Source organism: Cibotium barometz, chromosome 15, assembly GCF_041138505.1.
Source record: "Cibotium barometz isolate CiBa-2024 chromosome 15, ASM4113850v1, whole genome shotgun sequence".
Lineage (NCBI taxonomy): Eukaryota > Viridiplantae > Streptophyta > Polypodiopsida > Cyatheales > Cibotiaceae > Cibotium > Cibotium barometz.
In genome coordinates this window covers 41414637-41424203 of record NC_141060.1, presented here as the reverse complement: position 1 = coordinate 41424203, position 9567 = coordinate 41414637, and the positions used below count along the sequence as shown (strand labels likewise).

At 44.6% G+C, this 9567-nt stretch overlaps 1 protein-coding gene across 1 annotated transcript; it reads left to right on the top strand.

Annotated features, from left to right (window-relative positions):
- The first annotated feature begins 458 nt into the window (after window positions 1–458).
- LOC147631312 (growth-regulating factor 1-like) lies at window positions 459–6580 on the top strand. The gene is made up of 5 exons (XM_086809694.1): window positions 459–1528; window positions 2634–2870; window positions 3562–4054; window positions 4637–5526; window positions 5634–6580. The coding sequence occupies exons 1-5, from the start codon at window positions 1030–1032 to the stop codon at window positions 5696–5698; spliced, it is 2184 nt and encodes a 727-aa protein (XP_086665820.1). The 5' UTR covers window positions 459–1029; the 3' UTR covers window positions 5699–6580.
- Window positions 6581–9567: the final 2987 nt, after the last annotated feature.

Genomic DNA, 9567 nt, shown 5'->3' with positions numbered 1-9567 from the left:
ATTTTTTTTAAGAATGCTCCAAAGATAAATCGAACCCGTCTTTTTCGAACCCTGGAGTCCTAGTATGCTTGGGAGCGAGCCGTGCTATGGGGCCCACGTTACCTCCTGCTGTAATCTCTACAGCCCCTAAGCAGGCCACGCTATGGGGACGGACCCTTAGGGAGGGTCACGTGTATGCAGGCTGGGCGGTTTGTGTCGGCAAGAGAGAGAGAGAGACAGAGCGGCGCAAGCGCTAGCGCCGCCCGGGCGGCGGGGGGTGCTGTACCGTGTGTGGACAAGACAAAGTTTTTTAAAAAAATGAGAGGGTACATACCATCACCTTTACACACGCGCTCTCCCGGGCCTCCCGCTTGTCGCCGCCAAGTAACAGTGACCCGGACGGTTGCGATAAAGTCTCGTTCCTCTTCTCTCGTCTCTCTTGGTAACTACTTGTTGCAAAGTTTTACTACATAGCCACTACAAGAATTTCTTTTGCTCCTTTTCCCCTTGGCTGCAGCCTGTAGCTGTAGCTGAAGCAACTGCTGGCTCCTCAGACTTTACCTCCACTGTACCTGCTCACGTTTGGTACTGCTCCTTGATTTGCCCCCCCAAGCCCCTCTGCAACGGACCTTGGCACCATATCCTAGCTAGCATACCCCCTTTTACCCTCACCTTTCCTTCAATGTATTCCGCTGCCTGCAGCAGGTTTCCTATATGTTCCGCATCACCCCGTCTGTATTAGGCCCATACTCGCTCCTCTGCCAAACTCCTGTACCTTCCGAGATTCGCTCTTTCTCTGTAGCTCCCTGCAGTTCTGTCGCAGGCCAATTTAGAGCCCCCACGGGAGCCCTTTGCACAGCTTTATTGCAGGCTTGTAGGGGGCTTAATGCATGGATTTCTGGTGTGGTCCTATGGCCTTGTGTGAGGTGTTGTAGCCTGTAGGGGCTCTGTCGCTGCTTAAAGCCTGCTTTGAAATCCGGAGAGCGAGACTTTCCAGGTCTGAGCAAGCAGGAGCAGGAGCAGGAAGAGCGGCGACCGATAGAAATCAGAATGTTTTCGCCCTTCAACAATAACAGCAGCAATGCTGCTGCTGCGCTAAAGCAAGCTCAGCAGCAGCAGCTATGCAGGTCCACATGCGACATGGACATGGACGACAGGGATCAGGGAGGTCTTATGTCGAAGTTAGCACGTATAACAGGTGATTCATCCACTGTATTTATGAGCAGCAGCGGACAACAACAGCATGCGGCGTCGGACTTAAGAATGCAGCAGGTGATTAGTGGGGGTGGGGCACTTGGGTCGCTTGTCCGCAGCAGCTCCATGCTTTCGGACGGCCGCTTAGGCTGCTCCCCGACCAATTCCACCGCGTCCGATGGAGGACCCCTTCTGGCCGCTCCACACGAGGCGCCGACCTTCTTGTCCGCCGATCACACACGGCTTGCTGCCCTGTCCGACTCTATTGCTTCTACCTACGACGGAATCATGAATCCACGGTCCATATATCATCATCCTCACTTAGCCTACGCCTCCCTTCAGGCGCACCCCTCAGGTAAATGTCTGCTCGGCTCCTTGATGTTTTTCATAACCTTGACGCACTGCTCGCATTCTTTACGTCTTCGTAAGACCGTTCCGGCCTACATCACTGTTGGTAAACTACAGCTATGGTGTCTCTTCTTTTTGCTGCCAAGCTGATTCTTGCTTCTACAATCTGAACTCTATTTTGGGTAACCGAAGCCCTATATACAGGCGCTCTTCAATAAATACTGGATCAGTGGTTTGAGGCCTCAGCTCATTAGCAGTCTCCTAAAGATCTTTAGGTCTGCACTAAACCTCTGATCTGTGTAGCAATTTCGCACATCACCACAACGCCTTGATGTGCCTGGTTGTCCTTAAAATGTTGATTTGTAATGGAGGATATGAACTAGGTCAATGGGTACCACACGCATGCTTCCACTATCATACTCGTATAGTGACTTGTATTAGAGGTTGTTTTCAGTAGACAAGCGGAGTCTCTCTCTCTCTCTCTCTCTCTCTCTCTGTCTCTCTCTCTCTCTCACAAACACACACACACACACACTCTCTCTCTCTCTCTCTCTCTCTCTCTCTCTCTCTCACACACACACACACACACACACACACAGAACAGACCTTCGTTAGGATAACTTCAAAAGTTCAGAATCGGCACTTTTTGTATTTCATATGAAGGAAATCTACGGCTCCTCAACCTTGCCCCACCACTTTTCTGATATTGCTACCGCCAATTTTGTGCGCGTTTGTCAATAATTATTTGATCCCTTTAGGCTTTTTATGTCGCTTGCATATAGAATTACAAATCGAGTAGTGATATTCACAAAGACAGCCTGGCCTGCCTGCGTCTTTTCGACTTTAGGCGATTGCTGCGACTTGCAGCATGCTAGTAAGGGTGTATCGTGCCTTTTACAACGTGCAAGATCAGGCGTGCAGTTCTAGGGGCGGTCTCCTTGATGGAGTCATTCTCTCTTTTTGTTTGGTTTCTTCCAGCTTTTTTTTATCCGTGATGAGGGCGATATGTGGTGGAAGGGCTAATTACAGCATTATGGTGGAAGAGTGCGTACTGTGCTGATTGAGCTAAAGTGCCTTTTTTTTTTTCTCTCCTTTTTGTTGTTGTTGGCAAGGTCTTCCGCTAGCGACGATAAGCGGCAACATGGGCATGCACACCAATGCTGATGACAATAGGTCCCGGGCGCAGGTGCTGTTCACACCAGTCCAACTGCGCGAGCTGCAGCATCAAGCGCTGGTGCTCAAGTACATGATGAACGGGGTTAATGTTCCAGCCGAGCTGGTCAATCCTATTCGGAGCGGTATCACGGGTCTCTTTGCCATCTCAGCCGGATCGCCACACCTCTCTAATCGTAAGGCCGCACTCGTCATAGTTACCCTATAAGTACCTCAGCGCATTTTTGTATATGCTCACTTGTATTTGTTTTTTTCCTCTTTTCTTTATATATATATATATATATATATATTAAAACGTAAAGAGCCACCCAATGCATTATCCTCCTTTGAGATTAATACAACGATGTATTTTCACCCAGTAAAAAATTAAATAGGAAAACCAGAATCTAGCATTTAAATTTAGAGAAATTGTCAGGATTTTTCCTCAAATTCACAATTACTCCTTAATCCCGACAAGATATTATTTCAACTGGGATTTTTTAAATTTCCGTGGGGACTATTCACAGCAAACCGAGCTATTTCTTCTGCATTTTTTTTTGGCCTTGAGATAATGCCCAAAGCTAATTGATATTGAAGAGTAAATGGAGAATTACTTGCCTTTCTGGCTATGGTCTGGAATGAACCGTACATCGATCCTTCTCGCTAGTGATGATGAATTTGAACAAGCAGTTTACTTTTATTTTCACAATAAATTATATATTTTCAAAAAAATATTCAAGGAGATTTGTCAGCTTTAAGTTAAAATTGTGTAAAAGTACGTTAAGACATTAACTTATTGCTAAAACATCGTTAAGTTAATTCGGTATACTTTTTAGTTTTTATTTTCAAAGGAGTGAGCGTGCATGTAATCGTGATGGTTCTCTGCAGTATCATATGGAGGTTACCGGCTGGGCTTCGGTGCCAACGCTGACCCTGAGCCGGGAAGGTGCAGGCGGACCGACGGGAAGAAGTGGCGTTGCGCCAGGGACGTTGTTCCGGACCAGAAATACTGCGAGAGGCACATCCACAGAGGCAGACACCGGACAAAGAAACCTGCAGATAGCCAGCAGACCGGCTCGTCCCCGGGAATCTCGGTCATCTCTGCCTCTACCTCCGGCGGCGCTCCCTCGGTTACTCGAGGGCCGGCAACAAGGGCTCCTTCTGGAATTCTCTCCACAGTAACCGTTAGCACTCAGCAGCAGCCGCAGCAGCAGCCGCAGCAACAACAACTCAGCCCCAACCTTGGAATCAGACAGTACTCGGCCACCAACTCTCCCAGTGCTTCCGGACTCTCAGTTGGCTCCTCTATTACTGCAAACCAGTATAACCAGTTGGCATTACACTCCTCTGGCGCCTCAGCTTTATCATCCAAAGATTTTCGGTAATCCTATAATCTTAGTCTTGATTCGTTGGTTTCACAAATTTCTCATTAGAGTTGATTCTCTGAGCTTTAACGACCTCAATTTCTTGTCAAAGATGAAGTCTCCGGGCAATCATGACTACTAGAACAGGCTGCCTCCTTTTGCTACTTAATGCGCACATACAGCTTAAGCTCTAATCATCTGCTATCTCTCTAGATTATCTAGAATCAATAGGCCTTATTTAATTAAACCAAGCTGCCTCTTATATACCCATTTCAGCCAAGTCAAATAGTTTATGCAACGCTTCCTTGCCAAGGTTCAGTTAATGCAACATAATCCCTACCTTATTCATTAGGGATATAACATTTATGCAACGCTTCTTCCTTGCCAAGGTTCAGTTAATGCAACATGATCCCTACCTCATTCATCTGTTAGTTTGCTCATCCTCATGCAGGATAGTGTCACCTACGTTTCTTTCATTTCCTTTCAACTGGCGGCAAACTCTTTCGTGGTTGGCTAAAGCCATGACGGTGTTGCATGTTTTTCCAAGCCAAGCTCGACTTGCTCACTGTATGGTGTGACTGTTATGATGTGTCATGCAGGTACATCAATGAGATTGCTAAAAGTGATCTAGATCTGGGTGCTGAGCAGATGCTGTTTGCAGAAGCCACTGGCAGCTCGAGGGCAGTTTCTCAAGATGTCCAAGCAATGCACCACCATGGGTTAAACATGCTCTCATCAATCAATAACTCGTGGCGCAAAGCCTCCATGCAGCAATCCAGGGCTCTGTCTCCTAGCCCTCAGCAGCAGCCACTGAAATCTAGCAGCCCCTCTATCATGCCCTATAATAACTCCCCACAGCTCCGAGCCTTACTGGGCCAGGATTTCAGCCTAATGTCAGCTGAAGCAAACTCGGTTAGTCTACATTCCATGGCTCAACATAATCAGCAACATCAGCATTCTTCTCTTGGAGGTGCATTTGGGACTGTAGAGGCCGCGGTTTCTAGCATAGGCCGTGAACCAGAGAACCAGCCTCTCCGCCATTTTTTCGACGATTGGCCACGATCAAAGGATGCATCCACTCTCTCCTGGTCCGATGTGGAGGATGAGAAGCCTAATTGCAACTCATCAACCCCACAGCTCTCCATATCTATACCCATCTCTTCATCGGACTTCAATGCAACTGGCTCACCTCCCAGCAAGTTAAAGCTTTCCCCTCTCAAGTTGTCTATGTCTAGAGCTGGAGAGGAGGATATTCCACTCGGGGTTGAGCTGGGAGTTGGCATGGGTCTAGGGATCAGTGAGGACCGACATCGTCATAACCAAACCAATTGGATCCCTATTGCATGGGAAACTCCTGTGGGTGGTCCCTTGGCAGAGGTTCTCCAATCCAGCACACCACAAGCAAGCAAGAATTCAGGTCTCAATCTGATGACAGAAGACTGGGAAGAGAGCCCTAGAGATAGCCCCCGCATTGCCTCTTCACCCAAAGGTATATTGGCACGAAGAGCCAGTCAATGACCAATCTTATGGATTGAAAAGCTACTCGTTAATCTTACTTTAGTTCACATCTTGAAGTGGGATTGTTCAATGTTGCAGATAGGGAATGTGGTGGCACAGTGGCAGGTTCAGCAGTGTTGGAGGCATCCAAAATTGTGGATTGAGAGAACCTTTGGTTCTTCCTTAAGTCTCTTCGTGACCCAGGCTTGGTTTAATTGTTAACCTTTCAACACAAACGATGAGAGTGCCATATGGCCCCAATATGTTTCCAAAGCTTCATATGCAGCCTAACCATAACCACCCATTGCCCACAGAACCTGGATAGACTATTGCATCAAAGTACTTTCTCCATGGCAATTCTAACGGAAAAGTTCATGATACCCTTTGTATGGCACAGAGGAACATGTAGTTAAGGGCTTATAACAGCACACCTTGCATTTAGTCACCCTCCTGAACGTATTCCCACATGGTTGCAGCCAAAACAGTATCATGACTAACATGAACTACTTAAAGAAAGCAGAAAATCAACATGTTATCATACATGCAACTGTTGTTTCACCAAGACACTGTTGTAGATAATTAAAACGCGACTACTGATGTAACTTGACACAGACACAGACAATTGTTCTCATAGAGAACAGATTGATTCTGTTGTGGCCGTTGGCCTTGATTACCTAATGAGGGTGGCGGCTGCGTCGCATGACCACGCATTGTCCTTACAGTATTTAATTATAATACTTTACTTTTATTATTTTGTGCTTGCACACTCCCCCTTCCTGTAATGGTAAGCTTGAGCACAAATCTCATAACTGTCAAGTGCAGCTGCCACGAACTCTGCTTCAATAGATATGATAGTGCCACATGTTAAGGTTTGACCTCTGTCAACCTTATGGTAAATTTTACTTTATAATACAGTAGTTTTATTAGGTACCTTAGGTTTGTTTTCCTCATGAACAACAAACTTAATGGTTAAAACCATGTGTAACAACCGGCTTCTTGTTTAAATCTCCCTCTTCGGCTTGTAATACATGAATCTGTTATCTTCACATTCTGATTGTCTCATTGCAGACAATCATTGCATTATGTTTTCAAACTTTTCATATGGTATCACCTCTTTTGAGAACTAGGTAGTCTTTGCTTCATAATTTTTAGAGGGTCAAATCCATCCACGCATAATGAACATATAGATCTCGTTTCTCAAGTAACCCTTGTGGTTGGTTAATCTAAGACAACCAAACTGCCACTCAATTTTAGATAGTTGGCTGTCTTTGTTAGATAAAACCACTAATTCTGGTCTATTCATTCTTGCAACTTTACAATCCATGCTTTTGCTAGCAGCCTTACCATCTTCATGGAGGCCTTTCATTACCACACAGTCCGCAGTTTCGAATCTCCAGCTTCAAGGGCTTCTCAACAAGATTCTTCAAGAAGAGGCCCCACACACCTCTTCAAATGGCTCAACTTGTCCCATATATATGGTTCTCAATTTAAAAATCCAAGGCACCCACAATGCCAGTCTCGTCCTCAAGGAACCATTTGCATAGGCCACTCAATCCAAGGATGTCCCCATTATTCTATTCCACCTAGAACCAACACTCCCTATGATGGGAACATTACATTTCATTATTGCAAACGACTGGCCAAATACCTTGGATTTCATAGTCAAGCGGTCAATGCGGCCAGATGGTCTAGACGACTATTGATGGAACAATTGGGTGTTCACGCAGAAAAGGATTGCATGACCAAATGTCAAGAGCAGCCAACCAGTAGGCCATTTCGCCCTCAAGCCAATCTCATGGCTATGGATCACTCATCTTTGGAGATCACCACTCCACACTTGTAGCTCTTTGCCCCGACCATGGGCATGGACACCAAACCCACATTGAGATGATGTGATCTGTGGTACTTCCACATTGGTGCTACACACAACATGCCATGTGCATCATCGCAATTGGCTGGTCAACTACACTGCTTTGCCAACACTATTGACAGTTTATATAGTCCTCTGCCAACACCACTGACAATTCATTTAGGAGATGACAACACACGTCACGCTAAAAGATTTGGTGACATTCATGCTCTCTACCCACTATGGGCGACGGATAATCATTTGGGGGGAGTGTTAGAAATAACATTTGAGGGGGGAGGGGGTGTGTGTTAGAAATCTAGACATGTCTATGGGTGATGGATAATCATTTGAGGGGGAGTGTTAGAAATAACAAATCATCCATCAATAATAGAGTGTGCAAAGGCTCAAACATTAAATCATGAGTTACATTTGAGGGGGGGTGTTAGAAACAACAAATTATCATCCAACATTAGAGTGTGCAAAGGTGCAAATGTTAAATGAAGAGTTACATTTATCCTGAGTAAAATTCAAATAGAGTAAATATTTTTGGTGCCTATATAAGGCTCATTAACTAATTAAGAATTATGCTTGGTTTTGGCTATTCATGTGTGTTTACATCTTGTGATACTCTCATTGAGTTTCAGTTATCTTCATTAGTATTAATCATTATGCTTAATCATCACCTCTTTCCACTCTAATCTCTCCAAACTCTAATTATAATAGTGACCACCCCATGGTCATTGTTAGAATAGCACAGAAAGCAGAAGCCAAACACGATAACAATGCTTCAAGTTCAAACATAGGAAGGATCAGAAATCTACAATTTCAAAGGTTTATATGTCCCTTGTTTAACAAAAGATGTTCTCTCTATGAGTGAACTCACTGCAAACGGAGCCAGTGTTGAATTATTTCATCACTAATGTATAGTCAAGATTTGCCTCCTCATAGGTAAACCTGTGTACATCATAAGCCCACAATAAGGGTGTCTATACCCACTAGGTGTTATCCATGCTCTAGCTCATACCCTCATGGCCATAAGCCCTACAATGGCTCACTTGGAGACCTTACACTCGCATTATACGCTTGGTCACCCAAGCCAAAATGTCCTTCCTGAGATGCAGTCTCACCACATGGCCACTAGCTTCAATTTCAAGCTGCCCCCATAGATTTATGTGAGGGTTGTATATTTGGCAAAGTACCAAATCAGAAGTATCCTTGCTCACAATCCCCACTACAATTAATTCATTAAGATGGCTGTAGCCCAATGAGCATACCTTCAAATGTCTGTGGCCCAATGAGCATACCTTTAGATGTCTGTGGCCCAATGAGCATACCTTTGCTCACCAAATCAAAATATTTCATAACATTTAGCAATGATTATACTAGATACACTCTAGTTTCTTCCTTTGTAGAAAAATCTATAATCCTGGATCATTTCAAGGTGTATCAACACCTAGTGGAGAACCAAATGGGCACAAAAATAAGACTCTCGACAAGGACAATGGCGGAGAGTATGTCTTCAGTGATTTGACCTCCTACTATCAACAATAGGCCATTCAACATCAGCTGTGAGTGCCAGGGCCTAAAAAATGGGGTAGTTGAACGAAAGAATTGGACTCTTCTGGAAGCTTCTAATTCCATGCTATGGGTTGGAGATCTTGCACATCCTTACTGGGTGTGAGTGCCATATAATAACCCAGGGCCTAAAAAATGGGGTAGTTGAACGAAAGAATTGGACTCTTCTAGAAGCTTCTAATTCCATGCTATGGGTTGGAGATCTTGCACATCCTTACTGGGAGGAGGCAGTGGCTACAACAATCTATTTGCAGAACTGCTTCTTCACAATGACACTAGCCCAATTTTACTCACCTTCATGTCTATGTATCCCTCACAGGTAGTCTGAGTCTAATTGGGATTGAGATTACAGTCAAATGTGCCCAAACACTATGCCTGTGTAGACGTGACTTTGATTGGGTGCCAACAGTGATTGTGACATACAAACATCAGCTACTTTTGTAGTGATGAAGAGATGTATTCACAAGGGACTTTAAACACATTCCTATAGTCTATCTGGCAGATTTGGACAATTTTGCTAGATCTCAACACACTTTTTATTTATTCAATCTAGTAAACATGATTTCATATATATTCATCTAGCAAATAAGTGGTTCCTATATAGAAAAT

Excerpts from the sequence above, each read along its gene's own strand:
- LOC147631312 (XM_086809694.1), top strand. The coding sequence starts at position 1,030 with ATGTTTTCGCCCTTCAACAATAACAGCAGCAATGCTGCTGCTGCGCTA. Across the intron at positions 1,529-2,633 it reads CCTTCAGGCGCACCCCTCAG|GTCTTCCGCTAGCGACGATA; the intron begins GTAAATGTCTGC and ends GTTGTTGGCAAG. Across the intron at positions 2,871-3,561 it reads ATCGCCACACCTCTCTAATC|TATCATATGGAGGTTACCGG; the intron begins GTAAGGCCGCAC and ends GGTTCTCTGCAG.